This window comes from Fukomys damarensis, unplaced genomic scaffold (genome assembly GCF_012274545.1).
Source record: "Fukomys damarensis isolate Sample0158 unplaced genomic scaffold, DMR_v1.0_HiC HiC_scaffold_12, whole genome shotgun sequence".
NCBI classification, from domain to species: domain Eukaryota; kingdom Metazoa; phylum Chordata; class Mammalia; order Rodentia; family Bathyergidae; genus Fukomys; species Fukomys damarensis.
This window is the reverse complement of record NW_022900924.1, coordinates 4,806,615-4,829,874: the sequence shown is the minus strand read 5'-3', so window position 1 is coordinate 4,829,874 and position 23,260 is coordinate 4,806,615. Positions and strand designations below refer to the sequence as shown.

The 23,260-nt window shown below is 57.0% G+C and overlaps 2 protein-coding genes across 5 annotated transcripts in view; one reads left to right on the top strand and one right to left on the bottom strand.

Annotated features, from left to right (window-relative positions):
• The first annotated feature begins 1,856 nt into the window (after positions 1–1,856).
• On the top strand, positions 1,857–4,360 carry Selenom (selenoprotein M). Its single transcript, XM_033762321.1, has 5 exons — positions 1,857–2,083; positions 3,286–3,321; positions 3,537–3,571; positions 3,867–3,945; positions 4,023–4,360. The coding sequence occupies exons 1-5, from the start codon at positions 1,955–1,957 to the stop codon at positions 4,167–4,169; spliced, it is 426 nt and encodes a 141-aa protein (XP_033618212.1). The 5' UTR covers positions 1,857–1,954; the 3' UTR covers positions 4,170–4,360.
• Positions 4,361–4,511: 151 nt separating this feature from the next.
• The window catches only part of Smtn (smoothelin), a 22,877-nt gene continuing 4,128 nt past the window's right edge, over positions 4,512–23,260 (bottom strand). Inside the window, exons 2-20 of one of the 4 annotated variants that reach the window (XM_010603811.3) lie at positions 20,304–20,452; positions 19,867–19,960; positions 19,700–19,778; positions 19,508–19,605; positions 18,380–18,697; positions 18,220–18,292; positions 17,282–17,353; positions 16,553–17,074; positions 16,189–16,361; positions 14,118–14,210; positions 12,955–13,107; positions 12,795–12,870; positions 11,361–11,525; positions 11,212–11,274; positions 10,940–11,012; positions 9,730–9,903; positions 9,436–9,553; positions 8,775–8,926; positions 4,512–4,811 (exon numbers count right to left, since the gene is read on the bottom strand). In XM_010603811.3, the coding sequence (XP_010602113.1) occupies positions 4,661–4,811; positions 8,775–8,926; positions 9,436–9,553; positions 9,730–9,903; positions 10,940–11,012; positions 11,212–11,274; positions 11,361–11,525; positions 12,795–12,870; positions 12,955–13,107; positions 14,118–14,210; positions 16,189–16,361; positions 16,553–17,074; positions 17,282–17,353; positions 18,220–18,292; positions 18,380–18,697; positions 19,508–19,605; positions 19,700–19,778; positions 19,867–19,960; positions 20,304–20,452 (2,796 nt within the window). In that variant the 3' untranslated portion in view covers positions 4,512–4,660. Of the gene's footprint in view, positions 4,812–7,737; positions 7,903–8,774; positions 8,927–9,435; positions 9,554–9,729; positions 9,904–10,939; positions 11,013–11,211; positions 11,275–11,360; positions 11,526–12,794; positions 12,871–12,954; positions 13,108–14,117; positions 14,211–16,188; positions 16,362–16,552; positions 17,075–17,281; positions 17,354–18,219; positions 18,293–18,379; positions 18,698–19,507; positions 19,606–19,699; positions 19,779–19,866; positions 19,961–20,303; positions 20,453–23,260 lie in introns of all 4 variants that reach the window. The other 3 variants (XM_010603810.3, XM_010603809.3, XM_033762320.1) reach the window with 3 other exon arrangements.

Genomic DNA, 23,260 nt, shown 5'->3' with positions numbered 1-23,260 from the left:
AAAAAAAAATTGAAGGAAACACATAATGATGACGATGGTGACGACAACAGCAACAATGATAATAAATCCAGACTGAATTCCATTCATCATTTTATTAATTGTAAAATGCTTGGTTTTTTTTGGATGGTGGTGGTGTGGATTCAAACCAGAGCCTTCATACTGAACAATATTCCTAGCCCTTTTTACACTTGATCTTAGCCCAAAGGCCAAGAAGGGATTCCTAGCCCCTTTTTATTTGTCTGTCTTGAGACAAAGTCTCACTTGTAATTGGAGCTGGGCTTGAACTCACCATGTAGCCCAACTCAAACTCAAGTCTATTTTCCTGGCCTCAGCCTCCTAAGTGCTATATGGTTTTTCTTTGGCGGGGGGGTACCGGGGATTGAACTTGGGCCCTTGCACTTGCAAGGCAGGCGGCAGAGCCACTGAGCCAAATCCCCGGCCCAGTGTTATACGGTTATAGGTATGTGCCACTATGCCAGGATCATTCCCAGTCCTCTTTTAAATTTTGGGACAGGGTCTTGCTAAGTCGCTAAATTGCCCAGGCTAGCCTTAAATTTGCAATCCTCCTGCCTTCCAGAGGTGCTGTGATTACAAGTGTGCAGCACCATGTCTAGCTTAATATATATTTTTTAAATGGAGGAAGAGGAATGCAACAATACCTCCCATCTGTGAAAAAAAATTTTTTTTTGAAACACAGTCTCACTATATAGTTGACACTGAACTGGAACTCACAATGTAGCCCAGGCTGGTCTTGAACTCACAGTGATCCTCCTGCCTCAGCCTCCCAAGTGCTGGGATTACAGGTATGCGCCACCACGCCCGGCTCATCTGTGAATGTTATACTGTAGCCTTGGTGCAATGTTAGGAGCGATTCTCTAATGGGATTCAGTGAGAAAGAGCATAATGATCTCTCGGTGTCTGTGGAGGACTAATTGTTTCCAGGACAGCTGCACCTCAAATCCTAAATCTAAGGATACTCAAGTCCTTTACATAAAGGGAAACAGTATTTGCATAGAATTTACCCACATCCTCCTGTGTACTTTAAACTATCCCTAGATGACTTATAATACCTAATGTAATGTGAATATTACATAAATAGTTGTTATATAGTACTGTCGAGGGACTAATGATAAGGAAAAAAAAAGTTGCACCTGTTCAGTACAGATGCAATTTTTACTGCCTAATATTTTCAACTGGTGGTTAGTTGAATCTGCCAAAGTGACAAAAGGTCCCTTACCATACCTGTGTCTGCTGAAGGCATCAAGAGGGGAAGCTGCACCCTGATCTAATCGAGATGAGGTAGTGAGTTCTGAGTTCAAATCCCAGACCTACAACTTTACCTATTTCACATTTCTAAGCGTGATTCCTAACCGGGAAAACGGAGTTCGCGGAGACATCGATGAGGTAAAAAATTAGCCAATAATGAAAGGCAACACCAGATACTATTCGAATGAGCTTTATGTGTATTAACCCTTTTATCCTTTCAACTCCTACGGCGTAGGTAATGTTCTAACGCCACAGTGTGTGCTTGGGAAATCGAAACCCTGATTGGGATTTCGTCCAAAGACATAAAATGTTCAAACAAGGATTTCCCAGGCTTCCGCGTCTAGTTTAAACTCGAGGGTCTGACCCAGAACCTCCCGTGTCCCTCCACGTTCCGCCCGCACCCTCTGCTGGCGGGAAGTGGCGTTGTGCGATTGCTTCTTGCAGGAGCATCCACTCTCAGTCCGCCGGAGACTTCTCCGGTCTGGGGAAGCGAAGGCCTGAGAGAAGTCGGCACCAAGGAGGAAGGGAGCGGAAGGCACCCACCCGAGCCCTGGACCTGGACCGGCTCTGGGGCGTGGTCTTCTCGGGGCGGGGCCTCGGTGGGGGCGGGGCCAGTTGCTGGCCCAGACGTGGCGCAGCGGCCCGTTGGTTGTCCTCCAGCCTGAGGATCATTTTCCGCCAGGTTCCGATGGGCCTCCTGTTGTCGCCGCCGCCGCTGTTGCTGTTTTTCGTGGCGCTTGTGGTCCCAGCCACCGCCGTCACCACCTATCAGCCGAACTGGAACCGTCTGCGCGGCCTGGCCCGGGGCCGGGTAGAAGTGAGTGCCCCCACCCCCACTCCCGGTGCCACGGCCCCCCCACCCTATTACCCCACATCCTTACGACTGTCGCCAGTTTTGGCCCCAGGAGCACCCCAACCCAGTTCTCTTGCTTTTCTTCCCCGATGGCGCAGAGACCATCCCTTCTGGTCCTCAGTGCCGGGATGCCCAGCAGCCTCTGTGGAAGCCCGGGACACCGACTTTGCGTCCTGGCCCTGCTCCCCATTCGGACCGGCAGGGGCCTTTGGATGTTATTGGTCCAGACCCTTAACTCTTTAAGATCTGTGACAAATAACCTCGGAGCCAATGCCCCATCCCCCATCACTCCACTTTTTCTTGGAATTCCTCCTCCACTCTAGTTCTAGGGCTTCGGGCTCCAGAGCTTGTCTGCCCTTTCTCCTGGGGCAGGGAGCACTTTCTGGGAGCCTCCTCCCACTGTGTAGGAGCCACGGAAAGGGGCTGAGAAATTCGGTTTCTATTTGCCCACCTTCCCCCTAGAAAATTTCCCTCCTGAGTCTACTTTGCTTTGTGACTTGTGCCCTCATAACCTTTTTCTAGGCCTTACTTTTCTGGCTGACACAAGGGGAGCAGGTTAAGGGCGCCCTGGAATAGGTGGCCCTAGAGTCTGGTCTCCTGTAGGGAGACAGCCTCCCCTTCAGGAATGCAAGGTGGGGCTCCTCAACCTTTCCAAGTGAGGGAAACAGCCAGATGGTCTGTGGGGCTGGGCCGCAGGTGGCTGGCAGGGCTTGCGCTGTGTGGGGTGGGGTAGGGACCAGATGGCAGGTACTGCTAATGGGGACCTCCAGGGCAGTTCTGAGCTGTTTTCTTCTGGCTGCCTATACCCTAAGGCTTCAGGGGCAGAAGGGCAGACCCAGGTCTCCACTGCCTGAGAGGCACAGGGCTATCATGTCTGTCTCTTGGGCACTGGGAGTCAACAATCAACAGGGTCCAGGCAGGAGCCCGGGGCTGGTAAGTGCCCTGTGCGCCTCTGCCTTGCTCCTCTTTTCCTGGTGTCTGTAGACCCGAGATTCTCCACCTGTGCCCTGTTCCCCCTTCTGCCCATAAGGGACCTCCACCTCTGTCCCACCCTGGAAACTGTGCTGAAGATAACTCACAGCCTGACCCAACTCGGAGATGAGGATAGAGTCTTGGTGGAGTAAGATGTGAGGGAATCCTGACCTATCCCCTTTGTTCCCTTCCAGACCTGTGGAGGATGACAGCTGAGCCGCCTAAAGGAGGTGAGTATGAAGGAAGGGGTCTCTGGCTCTGACCACCATGTTGCCTCTTGGAGAATGGGCAACATGGTCTCAATGGTTGCGGGCAGGGAAAAAAAATCTCAGGGCTGGGAGTCCGGAGCCTGCCTCGGACTCGATGTATGACCTCACTGGGCTGCAGTCTCCTGTCTGTGGAGGGCGTTGGGGCTGTGCTCTCTAATGCTCTGATTCCTCCCCAGGTGAAGGCCTTCGTCACCGAGGACATTCCATTGTAGTATCCTATTCTGGGGAGGGGGGGGCACTTAGAAAAATCTACTTAACTTCAGAGAGGACAAGTACAATCGATTCTGTTGACTGCCCAAAGGATTCTGAGGTAGTTCCTAAATTGGGTAGTAGACAAGAGATTGATTAGTGAGGAGAAGGGCCCTTTCCTTTGTTGAACCCTACATTCCTCACTTGCCGACGGGTTCCCTACCCATCTGGGTACAGAAGGCAGCGCTGTTCACACTGAAGCCCTAGGAGCCCCAACCTCCCTTTTCCCACTACTACCCCCTTAACCCCCTCCCCAGCCACAACCTGGTGATGAAACACCTCCCTGGGGCCGACCCGGAACTCGTACTGCTGAACAACCGTTACGAGGAATTAGAGGTGAAACCTTGGCAGGCGGGCGGGGTGGGTGAGAGGTGGGGCCCGCAAGCCGACCCCGCCCTTTCCCCCCGCCTCAGCGCATCCCCCTCAGCCCCATGACCCGAGAAGAGATCAACGCGCTGGTGCGGGAGCTCGGCTTCTACCGCAAGGCGGCGCGCGAAGCTCAGGTGCCCGCCGAGTACTTGTGGGCCCCGGCTAAGGCCCCCGAGCGACCTGACCTGTAGATGCGAGGGCGCAGCGGAGCTGGGGCCACCCTGCCTCCGCCCTGAAGACCGAATGAAGTGCTCAGCGTCCCGGGAGCACCTCCCTTGCTGAGGACCGATGCCCGTCTTCCGGCCAGCGGGGACAGGGTGGGGGAAGCCCCCCCCACCAGCTTCTTCCTTTCCCAGCTCCACTAAATACCCCTACACCTCGATCGAGGCTTGCTTCGTCCTTGCCGATGCGGGTGGGTGGTGTGGGAGATCGGAATAGGGGCACCCCCTTCCCTGCCGGGCTTCGGGAGTTGGGGACCTTCCTGGGATCATTCACAGCCCGACCCCGTCCACAAAAGAGGCAGAGAAGTCAGGACCGTTGAAAACCAATAATTTATCAAAACGCTGCGAGTGTAGGCGGGGGAGGGTGTCGCACAGACTTGGCGGCCGTGGGCAGGCACACGGGGAGGGGACTGTGCCGGGAGGGCGGGTGGCGCCCCGCCGCGGGCGATCTGGGGGGGTTGCTAGACATTCTTGCCGCGCAGGCGCAGCTCATGGCGCCGCAGGTGGTTGTAGAGCGACTGCACATAGGTGAAGACGCACTTGGGGTCGGGCTTCTTGCCCATGATCATCATGTCCTCCACTTCCACCAGGGGCACGCAGTCCACCAACATCCTGCGGGGGAAGGGGGGACGACGGGGGCGCGATGGTTGTGAGCACCAGCCCACCTCTTGTAGCTCCCCTCTACCCCGAGGTCTTTTTCATTGCCGCAGCCTGCTCCAAACTGTTCACTGATTGGGAAAAAAAGCCTTCGAGGAAGGCGGGGAAGTCCTGGCCCGGGGCCATCAGCCTAAGCCTAGAGGCCACGGTACCGGTAGCAGAGGTAGGCAAGCAGTAGTGGCGAAGGCGGGCAGAGGGTAGGGAGGCGGCCTTCTGCCCTCCCTCACTGGCACACTCCAGTTGCTAGAGGGCTCCCAGCTGGGCCAGTGCACGGGAGGGGCTGCACCATTGGCAAATCCTTTTCCATGGCCGGGGCTTACCCCAGTGACACCCTGGACCTTTGATGATTATGCACCAGCTGCCTGATCTGGCGCTTCGTGCCAAGAGGCCCAGGGACTCTTGTCCTTGCCCCAGGGAACGTCCATACTGTGGAAATGGAGACCGTGGAGAGAGAGGGGTGTGTGTGTGTGTGTGTGTGTGTGTGTGTGTCTGTGTTGGGAGGCAGGTTTTTTGTTGTTGTTTTTTAACTTATCATCTGCCTTCGGTACAGCAAAGGAGGCACCTTTATTCCAGCCAATACTGACTGGATCCATGCTCAGGGGCAGAACTAGTCTTCTGATGTCTTTCAGAGTGCAAGCTTCACTTTACATTTAGGGAAACCAAGTCAGGGGGCAGAGGACCTCTTTCAACCTCCTAGCTCAGTAGGTGCAAGGTCGAACCTGATGGGGGCCTGGGCTCTGGCATCTGGTGCCTCCTCTGCCCTACCACAGGAGCCATTTCTGCACTCTGGAGTGAGCAGGTTGTGGCTATGACACAAAAGACAGCCCCAGAGCTCTGAAGCTGAAGTCTGCTCTATGGCCTTGCTTTTCTTCCTCTCCCAAATCAAGACTTTCCTGCCTCGCTCCGTTTGTACTCTCCCACCTGCCACACGTGGCACATGGTAAATGTGGAATGAATTTGCTTCAGCAGAGGAGACAAGGCCAGGGACTGTTCCTGATTCCACGAGCCAGGAGAGCCTGAGACCACCTTCCATCTTGTACCTTCAGGATCAAATCCCAGGGCTATAGGTAGGGCTGGGGCTACTCCCAGCTCTTGTGCACTCCTTCAAGGAAGAAACCCAGGAGGTGGAAAATCCCTTCAGCCCATGGTCTGCTCCAACCATCTGTGGATGCTAGACAAGGCCCTGTCCTATTCTGTGGCTCTGTTTCCTTCTCCTTATAACAGCATCTCTACCTCCATTTGAGACCTTGGAAACGCTTAGGATGAGTAAGAGGTTCTTAGTGCTGCCTCTGACGTGCTGTGCGCTCGTGGGGTTTTCTCCGCCCCATACTGGGCTTGTTTCTCCAGCTGTACCATGGTGCAGAGGCAGCCTTTCTCTGAAGCTTCTTCCAGCTGTGGCTATCTTCCCAGGGATTGCGGCTTCCCTCCCCCAATCTGGAGCTCCCTCCCACCCTTGGTGCCTTCCCCGGAGACCTTATAAAGCCATTGTTTACAGTGGGGCACACGGCTCAGGGCTCAGGCAGCCCCGGTGACAAGCCAAACGCCAAGCAACTGGAGCAACAGTACAGCTGAGTCACACTTTCCAACTGGATCAGGGGTTGATCTAGGCTCCTCTCCCTTCAGGCCAGCTCACTGGGCAGAAGTTCCTAAGTCCATATATGACCTGGAGACAGCACCAAACCCATCTTTCCCTCACCTGCGCCACTGAGTACATGCACACAGGATGCCCACTGCAGTGACCCCAGGTCCTTTAGCGCATCTGAGCGCACCCTGGTTGGCTCTGTCCCTGACTTCTATTACTCTGAGCAAGCCCTTTGTTCCTTCTGATCCTGTTTTTACTTTTCTATATAAAACGGGTGATAGGGCAAGGAAGAGAGCCACTAAATGGGGGAGTATGGAGAGCCAATACTTGGACCCAGGTCTCGCCCTAACTCCCTGCCCCGCGGACACTGAGCTCACTTCACTTCTCCGAGGGAATTGTCTATAATGAGGCAGTTAGTTCAGGATCTAAAGTATCTATTGTAGCCTTAAGGTAAGAAGGCCAGAGAGGAAATGCCACAGCTGGCTCGGGGAATCCAGGACTTTCAGCCAGAAACATCTTCCTGTTGAACTGGTCCAGTTTCTGAACTCCCCAGCTTGGGATACGACACCAACAACTCTCCAGTACCCACCTTGCAAGCTTGGAAATAGATTTGTTTGTTTGTTTTGTTTTTTTCCCAGTGCTGGTGGTCCAACCTAAGGTTTCTCAAATGCTAGGCAGGTGTACTCCCAGCATGTTTCCCTCTTACTTCTAATGCCACTGCAGCCATCTAGTCCAACCCAGGCTTCACCCAAGGAATGTTCTAGAATGCTAATCTGACCACATCCAGCCCTCCTTGTTTGAGAACCTTGAGGATTCTTATCCTCAGTAGGAAGTTCAAATTCCTCACTGTGCCCCTTCCTGCATCCTCACACCCAAGACTCAAGTTCCTTCCCTTCTCGTATCTCTGATCTGGTCCTGAGCAGAGGGATCGGGCCCTGATCCCTCCGTCTGGAACTTCTTCTCCCTCCCTTAGCCTGAATTTGTTGCTCAGATCCCAGCTTAGTCTGCACTTTTTTCGGAGAGCCATCCAGGGCCTATAGCCAGAGTGAGGTGCCTCCCCTGGGATCCCATGGTCTCCTGGGTTTTTCCCATCATAATCCTGCTCACCTGCGCTGCTGCTGCTCATTAGTAATGGCTTCACCTGCTCGGCCTTACAACCAGAAGTCAGGGTTCTGTCTGCCTCCTTGGCTTTTAGAGGGCCCCCCGTCGCATCCCCTACCCGCCTCCCATTCACTTCTCTGAGCCCCGATGAGCAGATTCCGGTGAAACAGGGCAGGTGGGAGAGGCAGTGTTTCTCACCGTGGGGCCCCGAGCAGGGGTTAGGACTTTTTGGTTTTTACCAGCCCCTTCTGGACCAGACAGCGGTAGAACTCCTGGATGTACGTGTACACGCACTTCCAGTCGGGCTCTCGAAGCCGCACCATGTCCTCTGTGTCCAGGAGTTGCGGGCAGTCCGCATGGGTCCTGGGGAGGGTAGGGGGCCAGGCAGGGGCAGGTAGGCAGGGCCCAGCCGGGGAAAGGGAGGCAGAGGTTGAGAAGAGAGAAGAGAGACACACACATACACACACACACAGAGACATGAGTTCAGTTACGTTCTCAGTGCTGCGCTCTGCCAGCCCCCCGCATGCCCCCGCCCTCTCGTGGATGTGCCGCTCACTACCCGTCACTAACGGTGTGCGATGCAGACAGGGGTGGGGGGTCAGACCAGTCAGGTGCAGAGAACTCTTGGGACAAGCGGGAACACGGGGTGGGGGCAACGGCACGGCGTCGAGATCGGAGAGGAGGGCTGTGCCCCGGGGAGCGGGGGTGAGGGAGGCGTGAGAGGAGGTGGGGGAGGAGGACGAAGAAATCTAGAGGGAACCAGAAGGAGAAGGGCAGAGAGAGAAAGACAGATGGAGGAGGGTGCTGAGGGTGAGGTGAGCAGAAGGGGCGATGATTCCAAAGTGGAGGGCTTGCTGATGTCCTATATAAGCACCTATATAGGCTGCACGGGCACGGTGCCCGGGCCAGGAGCCTCCTTTTGGAATCTCCAGCCGGGACCCCGTGGGAGCGGAAAGCTCTGGTGATTGTGGGAGGAGAGCAGGACAGAGAAAGGGAGAAATGAGGGAGAAGGGGCAGAGGGAGGAGGCAAGGGATATGGACAGGGCCACCTGGTGGGCTTTGGCCTGGGCTGGTAGGCGGGCCTGCCGCTCCTTCCTTCCGGCGGGCACCGGCACACTCAGCAGCAGGTGGGCAGGGGCGGAGGAGGACAGGGACTCTCTGGGTTAGGGTCTCAGCTGGAGACCGACAGTGTGGCTGGCCAGCTCCAGGGGGTCTCACCTGGGGCCCACACTTACTCTGCGGATGAGAAGGCCACTTCAAAGTTCTGGCGCCGGTTCTGTGGGCTAAGCTGCCCATAGTCAAAGGCCTCGGGGAAGAAGTTGTGGACCAGGGCACAGAAAGCCATCCCATCACTCCAGCTGGAGGAGAAGTTCTGGATGTCCACGTGCTAGGAGCAGGAGGACAGGTCAGGACCCCAGGGAGTAACTCTTCTGACCCAGCGTGTACCCCCACCCCATGTGTGGGCATTTTAGACCTAGGGCAACTGGGCTTAGAGAGGCCCCGCAGCCTCAGAGTATGAACCTCCTCCAACTCCGTTTGTCAACTCCCGTGTCTGTGACTTAGGGGGACACAGCTATGGAGAGGTCCAGTGCCACTGAGCTAAGGCCATGGTCACACCTCCACCATTCCTTTCCTCACAGAAAGTAACTCAGCCCCCAAACCCGCCCCGGTGCAACCAGGAGGGTGCTCCAAGAGTGGGATCTGGTTTGGAATCAAGCCCATAACCCAGCGGGTCCTCATTAGACCTAGGGTCTGGGGCCTGGGGCGTGCCACACATCCTCTTCGAGCCTCAGTTTCCTCAGCCCAGAAGCTTTTTCATGTTTCCTGCCAGAGCACAGGGTAGTTGTGAAGCCTACGGGGGAGTGAGGCGCTAACCCGGGCCCTCTGAGGGCTCACCTCATAGCCACGTGTCTTGGCTCGGCACCAGTCCAGCAACATCTGCTTGATGCTGTTGGCATTGGGGACTCCGAAGCTGGTGGAACGCTGCACGGCCACGCGAGGTCCACCAGGGCTGCTGCAGGGGCGGCATCAGAGCAAGGTCACCATTCAGCAGAACCGTCCTGTGGACCCGTAGGCCCCGCCTCCGATGACCTCCCGACCCCTCCCATCACAGTTCGAGCGCTGCTGCTCCCATCTCACCGGCACGCAGCGCCCCCTGCCTGTGGTCATCAGGCACCCTCGGCTGCTCACCCAGAGGTGCCCTCTTTCTCCAGCTTCTCTATCATGGCCTTGCGTGCTTGGGACGCTGAGGTCTTGGGCAGACTCTGTGCCTTCATCAGTTCTTTCTTTTTCTCCGCCTGGCGTTTTTCAAGTGCTGCCAGGCTGCCAGCCCGTGGGCTGGCCTGGTCCTCTCGGTCAAAGATGCTGTGGGTGGGAGGTGATCATCAGGCTGGAGGAGGGCTGCTCCTGAGCCACGAGCCTTGGCCATCGCTGGCCGAGACAGGGGTCCTGTAGTCTCGCCCACACCGCGTTATCTCCACTGACTGCACCTCTGAACAGTGAGGGAGGCAGCGTTTCATCACGCCCATTGCACAAAGGAGTGCACTTTGGCCCACACAGCAGCAAGTTGGGAATCAGGCTTTCTTGGTCAGGCTTTGCTCCCAAATGTTCTCTGAGAAGGTTTACTGCATCGTCAAGTTCAGAATCAATTAATAAAAAATGACCAACATAAGAATGATGGTCACAATAGTAATAGCTCATGTCTGTCGATCCTTTTAATTTATTCAGTGCTGAGGATGGAGCCCAGGGTCTCCAGCATGGGAGGCAAAGTGCTTTACCACTGGGCGACACCCTTAGCCTTCCTGTGCATCATTTTAAACTTTACAATGGGCGAGGGGGGAGACCCACACTATTTCCACTAAAGACAAGGAAACTGAGGCCAGAGACAATAACTTGCCTAGGACTTCAGAAGACATAGGGGGCATAGCCTGCGTGCAAGTCCCTGATTCAGAGTCCCTGGAGCCTCTGATCTCCAGCCTGGATTCCGATCCAATCCCTGCTTTCTGTCAGCGCCCTCATCCTCTGTAGCATGAAGTATACACCTCTCTCAAGGGGCTAAGATGCTCCGTTACTTGGGAGGTGGCTCGTGACACCGCAAAGTGGCAGTACCAGCGGGCAGTGCCAGTAGGCCTTTCTAAGGGTTTGATGTCACTGCTGCCTCTCAGAGCTGTGAGGCCCTAAGCAAGTCTCGGGTTTCCCTGAGCATCTACCTCTTCCACGGTGTGGCTGAGGATTGAGACCATAAAACAAACAGGAGCGGGCTGACTCTCCTTTGCCCCTTCTTGGCTGTATACCTAACACCTCCCAGCACCTCAGTCTGTCCCTCTGCAGGATGGGTTTGCCATGAGGGTCTCTGTGGCACTGACTCCTCTGTGGTATGGGAGTAGGTGCCCATGCCCACCTGCCCATTTTCTTAGATGAAGAAGAGGAAGAGGAGAAGGTCTTGGTCTGCACTGTAGTGCTGCCACTGCCATCTGCAAAAAAGGAGGAAGGGGTTGAGGCGAGGCCCGGATCTGGACAGCAGGAAACAGGAGAGACTGTACAGAGGGATGGTGATAACCACAGTCAGAGAAGACAAAGTGATGGTGCAGCTGAGGACATAGAGAGTGGTTGAGGAAGAGCCCGAGGAGGCGAGTAGGCAGGCAGGCACAAGGTGAAGTCAGGCAGCCTTACTCTCCGAGCGCCTCACAAAACTGGACTCCACTGTGGTGGTGCGGGCCGTCCGTGTGCCATCACCTAGAGGCACAGGAGGTGACAGGAAGGGTCACAGGGGGCCGTGGGGGAGGATGTGCTCCCACCCCGAGCCCTGCTTGGCCCCTTACTGGACTGGACGAGCCGCTCAGTCTTGGTGACAGTGCTGACAGCAGAGCCATCAGCTGCCCGCTGGCTGTGCCTCGTGGTGGTCTCCGTGGCTGTGTCGCTTCGCCTCTCCCCTGGCCGGGCCCGCGCCTCCTGCAGTCGCCGTTCCCGCTCCTTGTCCCGCTGATCTGGGCAGGGGATGCCCCGTGCATGCCCAGAAGGGCCACCCAGTGCCCACACAGCCCATATGCACAGACACGCGGGGCACAAAAGATGGGACGGAGGGCAGCTTGTTAGAAAAACCGGCACAGGTGACCAGGGCCTCTCTAGGAGCAGCTCGCGGGGGAGGGCAGCTATACCTTGTCAGGGAGTGGAATGGGGGTGGTGGACTCAGAGGAAAACTAGGGAATAGCTGACCTCAGGGGCACTTGGGTCCAAGAAGGGTATTTCTATAGGAATGAGCAGCTGAGTCAGGAGGGTCTAGATCTAGGGAGGAAGGGGCTGGGATCCAGGCAAGGAGAAGCTGGGTGAACGCAGTAGCTGAGTGGTCCGCAGAACGGGTCTTAGGAGGGAGAAGAGCAGCTGGAGGACGAACTGTCCAGATCAGGAGAGGGGGTGACGGGAGGCGTGTGAGAAGTAATCCAACCCAGAGAAAGGGTAGTGGGAGAGAAGCTGCTGAAGAGGGTTGACCGGGCCTAAAGGATGTAGGAAGGGAGGCTGGGGTGGCCATCGGGGGGCTGGGGAAAGCAGCTAGATTTAGAGAGGGAGAAATTGAGAGCATCTGGAGGAATAAGAGACTCGAAATCAGGGAAAGAACAGCTGTGTCTGGAAAGGAATTATCAGGTGGAAGAAGTAGCTGTGTCCAGAAAGGGGGAAGCTGGGTAGAGGCTGAGGGGGCCATCAGTGGATGGGGGGAGCACCTGGGAGAAAGCGTGTCTGAATTCAGGGAGGGAGAGTTGATAGTACTCAGAGAAGCAATTGTATCCAAGGAGACAGTGGCTGAGAGAGGAGTAGCTGGGTCCAGAACAGAGAAGGGAAGCTACTGGCGTAGTGGCGCACGCCTGTAATCCCAGCACTCAGGAGGCTGAGGCAGGAGGATCGCTGTGAGTTTAAAACCAGCCTGGGCTACACAGTTAGTTGCAGGTCAGTCTCAACTACACAGACACTGTCTCAAAACAAACAAACAAACAAACAAAAGACCCCCCCAAAACCAAACAACCAAAAAAACAACAACAGAGGAGGGATGCTGCTTAGGGACAGTCGCTGGGATGGCCAGGGGGAGAGAAGCAGCTAGGGAAGGGAGCAGCTGGATCCAGGCGGAAGGGGGAGGGAGGAGCTGGGTGTAGGGAAGGCAGAGATGGGCAGGGCAGTTACTGAACTGGAGCACCATGAATGGAGCTCAGAGCGGGCAGAGCAGAGCGGGGTGGGACAGCTGCACCTACAGCAGGGCTCTCTACCTCTCTTCCTCTGTCTGAGCTCGCGGAGTGCAGCCCGGATGCGCTTCCGCTCCTCAAAGTCTGTACTCTGATCCAGCTGCAGACAGAGTTGTTACTGCCCACCTGCGGCCTGCCGGTCCCTGCCTCCCTGCCAACCCCTAACCCAGCGGAACCACTGTACCATCTTGTCCAGGACTCCTTCATCCTCAATGGCCATCAACTCCTCAGTGCTCCGTGGGCTCTGGCCCTGTGATGCTTTCTCCACCTGGCTCAGCTCTGCGCCATTAGCGGCTTCCACTGCCGCAGAGGGAGGCTGCACTGGCTCTGGCTCCATCTATGGGACAGGGAGAGGCCAGGGGTACGTGTGTAACCCACCGTGTCCCCAAGGGCAGAAGGCCAGATCCTGGGGCTGTTGGCACAGATTTGGAAATGACCGGTAGCTTCCCTGTCTTCGATGGCCAGGTCGGTGTCAGGCTCAGGGAAGAGACGAAGACAGACGTGTGGTGGGCTTTCCCACATGTCCACAGTTGTATTAATACGACTGGTAGTTAGCAGTAGTCATGATTTCCATTTGGTAGCGTTTGTATCAACACTAGGGCTATTACTGTCCTTATTCAGCAGAAGGAAAAACTAAGGTTCAAGGGAACTAACTGCCCACAGTACCTCTGTAAACACAATGCAGCCTGGCAGCCTGGGGTTTGAGCTGAAGGGAACCTAACTCCTGAGCCTGAGCTCTCTCTGTTGCTTCATTCCCAGCCCCATCCCGGGCAGTGTCCGATTCCTGAGGCCAAGTCCTCCTTGGTCAGTTCCCAGGTGGCACATACCCCACCCTGCCTTGCCAAGGGGGCTGGACCAGGGCCGGAGGGCTCCTGACCAGATGTCTGACCAGGGCTTCCATGAGCCAAGACCTCTCTGAAGCCCTCCTGTTTGTCACCTTCCCCTCCTGCTGGGAACCATCCTCCAAGGAATCTCAAGACCTCACGGCCCCTGTACCTCCACCTCCCAGCCTCCAGACCTCTCGCTTTCTGGCAGGGCCTCTCTGGTCTACTGTAAGAGTAAGGAGAGCCGAGGTGGCAGCTGTTTCAGGCAGGCTCGGCCTGGCAGTGGAGGGGGTTTGGGGACCAAACGGGGGCTAGGCCATGCCAGAGGCTGCCAGAACAGCTGCCATGCATAACTGGGGCTGTTACAGGCGTTCACTTTTCCCAGTCTTAGAGCTCTCAGGTCCTAGTTCTCCGTATAGATAGAGAAACTGAAGCCCATGAAGGTGGTGCACACCTAAGGTCACTCAGTCAGGGTAGGGCCTGGCTCAAAACCATTCCCTCCCTCCGATCAAGAGGGACTTACGAGACTGCTGCTGCAGGGAGGGCCGGTGGAGGAGCGGCGGCGGGTGCTGAAGGCAGGTGGGTGGGCCACAGGGGTTCCAGCATCCTCAGATGCCTGGAAGAGGGCCTCGGGGTCGGTGGCAGCCAGGAACAGCTCACTAGGCTCCAGCTCAGGCTCAAGATCCAGCACAAGTGGGACCCCCAGCCGTAGGCTCAGCATCTCCACCTGCCTGCTCAGCGTGTCCAGCCGCCGGCTCATCGTGGCCGTCTCCACCCGCAGCTCTTCGGTTGCTCGAGCTACTGGCTCCACGGTGGCTACAGCTGCCTCAGCTGCCTGGGTCACTGCTGCTCGGCCGGCCTCAGCCACTGACTGCAGCTCCTCCAACACCTTGCCCAACTGCTCCTCCAGGGCTGCAGCCATCTCAGGCCCAGGCCCAGGCCCAGGGACCCCTGGCATAGTGCTGGTGGGGATTCTATGGGGTGTGATGTTGGGACAGTGGCAGGGCCTGCTGCCTGTGGCTGGCAGGGCCAGAGTCTCTGTAGCTGGCCCGAGGGCGAAGGCAAGGGCAGCAGGGCTGCCCCGCCCCTATCAGCCTCCCAGGCTGCCACCAGCCAGCTGGAAGCTGGGGCCCAAATAGAAACCTATTCTGGGCTCCTCTGTGGAGGGGACAGAGTGGGGGAGGGGCGGCCTGCCCAAGCAGGCAACTGCTAGGCCTGGCCCTGGCCCCGCAGATCGCAGACCTACGGCATAGCAAGGCTGCACAGATTCTAAAGGATTATCGAGGCTAGGGCTCCATGCTTCTCAAGTGGGGAAACTGAGGCAGGGAGCAGGTACTAGGTCTGTCTGAGCTAGCACGCGTACTAGGTGTGAGGACTGAGTCTGCCAGACTCCAGAGCCTGCCCGGCTTCCCCTGTGCAGTGCAAGGCTTAGAAAGCCTTAAATGGGTGGGGGTATGGAGGCACAGGGCGGTGGGACTTTCTCAATCCACTCTAAACAAGGGTCTTGGCCCTGAGGTAAAGGTCCTTCTCAGGCGTTCAGATCCAACTACAGACTCTGAACAAGTCATGGCAGGCACACCATCTGCTCTTTCTGGATGAGGAAACTGGCAAATTGGCAGTTCTAGACCCAGGTCTCACTGTGGCATCTTCTATGGACCTCATGCAACCATCTCCCCATGACACTCTACCTCAGTCCCTTAGCAGAGGACATGTGGGTCCTGTTTTGTTGGAGGAAAGGTGTTTTCTTGCCCCTACGCTCTCCCTTCCACCCTTGAGAAGGCTCAAACCTGGCTTTAACCATCCCACCTCGGCCAGCACAGAGGGCGTTACCTGGGCAGCTGGGTAGCCCACTAGGGATCCCTTCCCCTGCTGAGTTCACAGCCAGTTGATCCCGGGCTGGGAAATGAATAATGGAAGGGTACAACGTATTCAGTTCCCGTGGCACCTGCTAGGCTGCTGCTGCGCCTGACCGGTACCTTGCTGCCTGCATGTCTCCCATCAGTGCTCTGCCCAACCCCCACCAGGAGGTCGCTGCAGATGCTGATCACTAATCTCCAATCTCCTAATGGCTCGGGCTGATGCTGGATGAGCTGACGAGCTGCTCTGCACTTCGGTGCTGATGTCCAGTGTGGGTTGGGAGCAGTGTCACCGGGGCAGTCACAAGAAGAGGGAGGCAAGCCTCTACCGTCCTCCCTGTGCCTCAGCTTTTTCATCTGCTCCTTAGAAATGAACCAAATTATGAAGGATCAAAGATCAGAAAATGGGAAAGCCCCTATCAAGTGAATTTCTTTCTTTCTTTCTTTTTTCCTTTTTGATACCAAGGATTGAACTCAGAGCCTTGTGCTTGAGAGGCAGGTGCGGTGCCACTGAGCTAAATCCCCGGCCCTTCAAGTGAATTTCTGACGTGCCTGGTGGTTTATACACTACAGTTTGGTCTTAGTTCTGCCACCAACGGGCCACAGACTGTGGACAGCCACCTTCCCTCTCTGGGCCTCCGTTTCTCTGTATGAACAGCGGTGAGGGAGCAGAGCAGAGGAACCCTGCTGGTGTGACCGTGATGGATGATGGAGCTGGTGGGGTGAGAAGGGCCTCACCTTAATGCTGCAGCCTCCTCGGCTACCAGGGGAGGCATGGCTGAAGGTGGTGACGTGAGTGACACTGCCCACCCGGGTGAGGCTCCCGGGACTGCTGACATGGGTGATGGTGTTCTTGTTCACACCACTGGTGCTGAGGAGGGTGGGGGGTGTCCGCAGCCCCAGGGTCAGTTCTGGGTGGGGAGAAGGATGGCTGTCAGGCTCAGGGGAAGTGAGGGCAGTGTCAGCCAGGGTTGAGGGCACCTTTCTTTCCACAACACCTTTTGGAGACCCTGAGCCCCAGCCACGGCCCACGTGCTACGTGCAGAGATGGGTGGCTGTGGGTACTCATCCCCAGTAGTGGGCAATCAGTGGGGAGGCCTACCTGCCCTCTGGTTGCTTGTGGGTAGTAGCACCCGGCCCGCGGAAGCCTGGCCACGGCCATCCTTGATCTCGATGGTGAATGTGGTCTTCATACTGCCCCCTGGCTCGGCAGTACCGACAGCCACGGGCAGCGGGGCACTGGGCTCCTCTGAGCAGGCCACGGGCCCCCCTGCTCTGTTTTCAAGGGACCTGGCGGCCAAGCCCCGCCCTCTGGGGCCCTCCTCTTGGGGGCAGCTCTGAAGCTGGGCCAGGGGCCGAGCTATTCCTTTTTGCTCCTTGCTGAACTGGGAGGAGATGTCACTGGGGCCCCGAGAGGAGGAGTTGCTGGAGGAGGAGGCAGAGGTGGTGCTGATGAGGGAGGGACCTAGAAGTCTTGTGGGGGTCAGGGAAGCAAGGGCTGCTCGGGCCGGGCTGTTCCGAAGCCTGGCTGTTGTAGGAGAATCGGATGTGAACTTTCGGACTCGATCCCGCACAGATCCAGCCCGCTGGAATGGGGAAGGTCCGCTGGCAAGCGGGGTGGACTCTAGAAGGGATGAGAGGGCTGTCAGTGGCTGGGTGGGACAGGAAATGCCCAGAGCCTGGGGCTGTGAAGAACAGGCAGTAGAGCTGGGAATTAGTTCAGTGGTGCCTTGCCTGCCTCATAAGCACAAGGTCCCAAATTCAATCCCCAGTACCAAAAACAACAACAACAACAACAACAAAAAAACCCAAAAGACCAAAAACGCAGTACCTTGATTTTGAGCTGGCTGTTGGGGGCTGAGAACAGACAGAGGACGTTGACAGGGTTGGGGTCCAGCCAGGTCTGGCAGATTGAGCAAGGAGGGAGTGACAACCACGTGGGAGAAGAGAAAGGAGAACGGATAGCGGGGCATCCACTTATATTTCCGTCCTTCACACCTCCCTGGCCTCTCAGATCTTCCAGGAACTCCAACCACCCCATCCTCCTCTGCACTGCCCCTGCTCCGGCCTTCCCACTCTGCCACATTTCCTACAGGGACCTCCTTCTTACCCCCCCCCCCTTGGCCCTAGGGTGACTTGGATACTCCCGGGTGCCAGGGCTAAGGTTTGGCTGGAGGAAGAGGGTCCAGATCTTCCCTGCCCGTGGTGCTGGGGGACACCTCCTGGCCAGAATTGCCCACGGCTCCTTCTGTGAGATGGGTGCACTCCCTTATTGGGGAGAAGAATGTGCCTGAGGCCTGTTGCCTTTCAAGGCTGCAGGGAGGCCTCTGGCCATGGGTGGCAGGGTTTCCTCCTTCTTCCCCCCCCCCCCTTGGCCCTAGGGTGACTTGGATACTCCCGGGTGCCAGGGCTAAGGTTTGGCTGGAGGAAGAGGGTCCAGATCTTCCCTGCCCGTGGTGCTGGGGGACACCTCCTGGCCAGAATTGCCCACGGCTCCTTCTGTGAGATGGGTGCACTCCCTTATTGGGGAGAAGAATGTGCCTGAGGCCTGTTGCCTTTCAAGGCTGCAGGGAGGCCTCTGGCCATGGGTGGCAGGGTTGGGTCTGGCTGGGGGCGGGGACACCTCAGGGGCAGTAGAGGGGAATGTCAGGGACTGTGTGGACCCAAGGAGACTGGAGCTGTCCAGGCACCACAGTTCATTCTGCAGGCAGGAAAAAGGATGGGGCAGGGAAGGCAGATGCCTGCAGCCACCCCTTCTATGATCCTCACTTGCTCTGCTTTTGTTGGAGGGGCCTCTGGTGGGGGCTTGGGCAGCAGGAAGCTCTGCGGGGCCAGGCAGGAGCTGCAAGGGAAACATGTTATAGGCAGGACTGACTCCTAGATCAAGGAGCTCATCTGCCTGGCATCCCTGCCCCTGGTCCAGACTCACCTCGTTGACCACCTGCCCCTCTGTGTTGGGTTGGGCCAGTGATTCTGAAAGCTCAGGGGTGGGAGTCCTGGGGGTGCTGGGAGGTGGCTCTGAGCTGCCTGGAGCCTCAGCGGCAGCACACTGGGCTCCGGCAGGTTCCAGTGAAGGCTCAGGAGAGGCAGCGGAGGGTGAATCGTCAGGCGAGGCAGTTGAGCTAGGTGTGTCCCCAGGTGGGGCTCTCAGCAAGAGTGTCACGGTGGTCACATCCTGGCTGGAACCCTCAGGGGTTGGGGTTGGCTCTGGAACTTCTGCCTGTTCTTCTTCTTTGTGTTCTGACACCTGCAGGGGATCCATAAGATGCAACCGAGGCTCCTCCGCCTTGAGTGCCACCCCCACTCATGCAGGACCAGGATGGCAGGTACCTAGGGCAGGGCATGCAAAGCAGAGGGCTGGGCACGGCTTCCTATGAGCACACCTGCACAAGCCTCTGATCTCTACTTCCCAGTCACTTGGCACTGCCTAGCCAAAGGTGGTTCTGAGAGGACCAGTTCCTTACGTCACTGTCTGGGGATAGCAGGATACCAGCTGGGGGCGCCCAGCCTGGGTAGATCCCGGGAGCAGAGGACCCTGGCCTTAGCCTCAAGGAGCGTAAGGAGTCCTACCAGGACCAAGGACTCAGCGGCCTCTGCTGGCCATTTAGGGTATCTGCGTGGCCTGACTTTTCTCACACTCTGTGGAGAACATAGCAGACTCTCTGAACAAGTGCCCTACCAGGTCTGCCAGCACTTTGATGACCCAAGGTAAAGATGTAGGCTGTCTGGAAGGCAAGGGGAAATGTGGGGATGGGTCTATGCAGGGAAGTACCGGGGTCAGATTTGCATCTCTAAGATATCCCTCTGGCTGCTGAGTGGAGACTGGATGGCAGAGGTGCGGGTGGACAGTAGGAGTGGAGGTGGGGAGGTGCCTGTGTATCGACGAGGGTGGCAACAGGGGAGGGGCAGAGAGCTGGGCGCGGTGCCGGCAGGCTAGGTGTCCCCCAAACACAGGCTGGGGGTTGCCATTCACAGTGGCAAGGACAAATAGGCACTCTGAGCCCGGGCATTTATGGGCATTCCTGGGCCGCCCTCCCGCCGCGTGCCGGCTCCTGACCTCACACTGTTCCAGCCTGTGTGCCGCCTGCTCCTTGCTGTCTTCTCTGGAGCCACTGTTGGGACGCCCACCGCACAACCTCCCAGCCACGGTGGCAGCTGGAAGGGCAAGGGGCAAATGTCAGGCAAGTGTCCGGGAAGCACTGCAGGCAGCACTCAGCAGGGCAGGGAGGGGGCCGGACAGGGCACCTACCCTCAATCTCCTGAGCCCGTACACGGCGGATGGCAGCTCGGATCAGCTTGCGTTCCTCATATTCACCCGCACTTCGCAGCTGTGGGTGAAAAACAGGCCTCCAGGGTGGGGCTGTGGAGTGCAGGATTTCTGCCCTTCCCTGTGGCCTACCCTGGCCCGGGCCTCACCAGTGTGGTTAGCTCCTCCACGTCATTCATGGACTCCAGCTGCCCTGCCAGCCGTGTCAGGGCAGCCCGCTGTTCGGCTTCCTGATGCTGAGAGCTGTGGAAATATTATGACTGTAACTATCACCACCGTGGACAGGTCGTGAGCTAAAGGTAGGGGCCAGGACAGGGTGCCTAGAACTTCGGCAGAGAAGCAGAGGCTCTCTATGCACGTCCTCTGACTGCACACTGATAAATGTACGTCCCTGGACCCGGGGACAAGCACAGTCATGTCCACACCAGTGTGACAAGGATACCATGATCAGCACACAGACTTCCGATTGTGCACACTTTGCCAACTCACACACAGGAGATAAACCTGTGCTCAGAGCTGCCTGCATGCGTGAGCTGAGCCCGGTACGCACTCTCCCTCCCACCTGCATGTCTGATCTCCGACTCACTGCAGCCAGTTCTCCTTGTTTTCCTGTCGCTCAGCACGGAAGCGTTTGGATGCCAGGGCTTCCTCCTCCCGCTCCAGCTCCTGCCGCTGCAGCTCCCGGATGGCTGAACGGATGCGCCGCCGCTCTGCCAGATCTGCTGTGACCTCTAGCTATAGGGCAGGTGGGAGAGAGGGGCAGGTCACTTTGGTACCAGCTGCCCACGGCTTTGCCTAGGGCACAATGGGTACTCAGTCTGCCTCAAGCCCTTCACATGCCTGGCCACCCACCCACTGGAGGTTGTCAGGGGGAGACCCAACTCAGGGATCAAGGATCCTGCGGAGCCTGCTGCATATTGTGGTTCACAGAGCACCTACTGTGACTGACTCTTGCCCTTTATAGGCCCTCACCAGACCCCCAAGAGCCACACAGCCACTGCGAGAGGAGGAAGGTCACCCCTGTGAACGACTAACAAGAAGCCCTGGAGAAAAACAGGGGATTTAGTCAGCTGGAGTGCCCCTGGAGCAAGGAAGGCATCCATGTTCTAGTCCCAAGAGCAACATAGCTCTGCGGGTAACAGACTGGGAAACTAAGGCAGGGACATTTAAAAAATTTTTTAAATTTTATCCCCCCAGCCCCCTTGAGGGGCATTTTCTTAGGAATCTCCCAGCTCCCCGCCTGGCTGTGGAGCATCTCCACCCCCAACCCCTGCATTGGCCTTGACCTAGCCCTAGCCACCATCAAAGGAGCCAGGCCCCATAGTGGGAGGGTCAGTCCCCCAGAGAGACAAGGCTGCCCTAGGGGCTACCCAGAGCCCTAGAGAGGGTATCCATGGGGGACAGGTACTCCCACCAGCTTCTCAGCTCTGCAGGAAACTCAGGGTGGATAGTCTAATAAGGTTCAGGAAAGGGCACCTTTTCTGGGCCGAGTCAGCTGATCCTGGTGCCTCCTCCACACTGCCTGGAAAAGCCACCCCCCCCCCGGGATCCTGTACAGCTCAAGAGAGAGCACCGCGGCCCAGGGCCTCCCAGGAAGACAGTGGGAGAGATAAGCCAGAAGTGTGTGGTCTGATAGCCTGATGGGAGCAAGTAAAGGCAAGGTGATTTCCTCATGCCCGAGCACCCGCTATCCTCTTCTGCTTTAGCTTTCCCTTCCGTCATTCCTTCCCGCCTGGTAGGCGAGCTGGGGAACTGGAGTGGGTAGAAAGAGACAGGTTTCAGCAGGGAATGTGGGCTGGCTAATTCAGCCATTAGCCAACTGGTCTTGGTCTTAACAGTGGCAAGGAAAAAAAAAAGAAAAAAGAGTGGTAAGAGCCTGGAAAGACAGAGCCCTGGAGCTCCACATTCCTGAAGAGCTATGGGAGGTTTTCTAAAACTCAGACCAGAGCACCAGTTGGTTCTGCCTGGATGGTCAGGGGCATGTTACTAACTGCTCTTAACTGTTTTCTTATGTCTCTGTTTCTTTACTTGCCAGATGGGACAAGGGCCCCACCTCAGGAGAGGGGATGGAACAGCGACTTGGGGTCTAGCCATCAGGAGGGAGAGGAGAGTCCAAATGGGAAAGGTAGGATATACTTACTAAGAACCTGACTGCGTCAGACCATGTACTAAGCCCCCACTAGTCCTCACCTCACAAAAACCCTAGATACGATATTATTCCTGACAGAAGAGGAAACAGAGGCTCCGTAGAAATGATTTGCTTATGGTCATATGACCTGAGTTAGGATTTGAACCCAGGACTCTCTCTCTAGGGCCTGCCCTAGATTGAAGAGAGCTGTGGTGCTGGGGCCTGTTTGTCATGGTGGAGAATTCCAAGGACCCTGGAATTGTGTTGGGGATCCCTCTGGCCTAGGATAGAAATGTCAAAGCCAGGGGCCGGGGATTTAACTCAGTGGTTCTACCAGCTGCCTCGCAAGTGCAAGGTTGCGAGTTAGATCCAGGTACCAAAAGAAAAAAAAAAAAACAAAAAAAACCCAACACTTGGAGATTGGTGGCCTCAGGCGCCAGCTGGCCCTCCTGTGCAGAGGATAAGGAGGCCCAGAAGCACAGTGACCAGTCTTTTGTCTTTGGGGTCCCCATTCCCAATGCCCTGGGCTCAGAGACGTAACCCTTATCCCTAAAAACAAACCTAGTGTGGCAGTGTGGCCGCTTCTGCAATCCCTGGGAGCCGCATTGGACTCCCTAGAAATGAGGGTGTGCGGGCACCTGGCCTGGTTTTCTCTCTGTTTGGGACACTCTGATTCTGCTACCACCATCGGGACTCTGACTTCCTCGGGGGAAGTTGAGAGCTCTCCTCACTGGAAGCTGGGACTCCCTCCTCTGGTCCCCCTAAGCGGGTGGGGCAGGGCCACGGGGTGGACCCTCGGTATGACCGGTCCCTTTGCGGCTGCAGACAAAGGTCAGCCCACAGTGTCCCCGCTGTGTTCTCTGCTCCCCACCCTCCCAGGCACCACCGCCGTGCGTGGAGGGAGGGAAGGAAGTACAAAGAGCCATTGTCCAGCAGGGGGAAGGGGAAAAGGATGGGGCGGTTTCCGAAACTGCCCCGTGAAATTCTCCTGGGAGGAAAGAGGGTGCTTCCTCCTCCCCAGAGGCTGGGCCTCCGGTTACTTTCTGCTTTTGCTGCTAGGGTCATCTCTGAGGGGTCAGTCTCCCCATCCAATTCTTCAGGTCTTTCTTTGCTGAATCCCAGGACCCCAGTCACCTGCGGGCAACCAGCCGGCAGTAGAACAACGCCTCGCCAGGGGGCGCCAAAGGCTTGCAGGCCGGGGTGTCCGCCCACAGAGCCTCCCCCCGGGCTAGGGCCCGGAGGGGTGGCCAGACAGGAAGCCCCCCGCCGCCGCCTGCTTTACTGTCCCAGTCTACAGAGAGGAAGGTCGGAGTTCACAGAACTTAAACTGCTTCCCAGGTCACCCTGCTAGAGTCCTGGAGTCGGAACTTGAACCCGGCACAGAGGCGGAGCGCGCGCCTGCCGGTGGCGGGCGG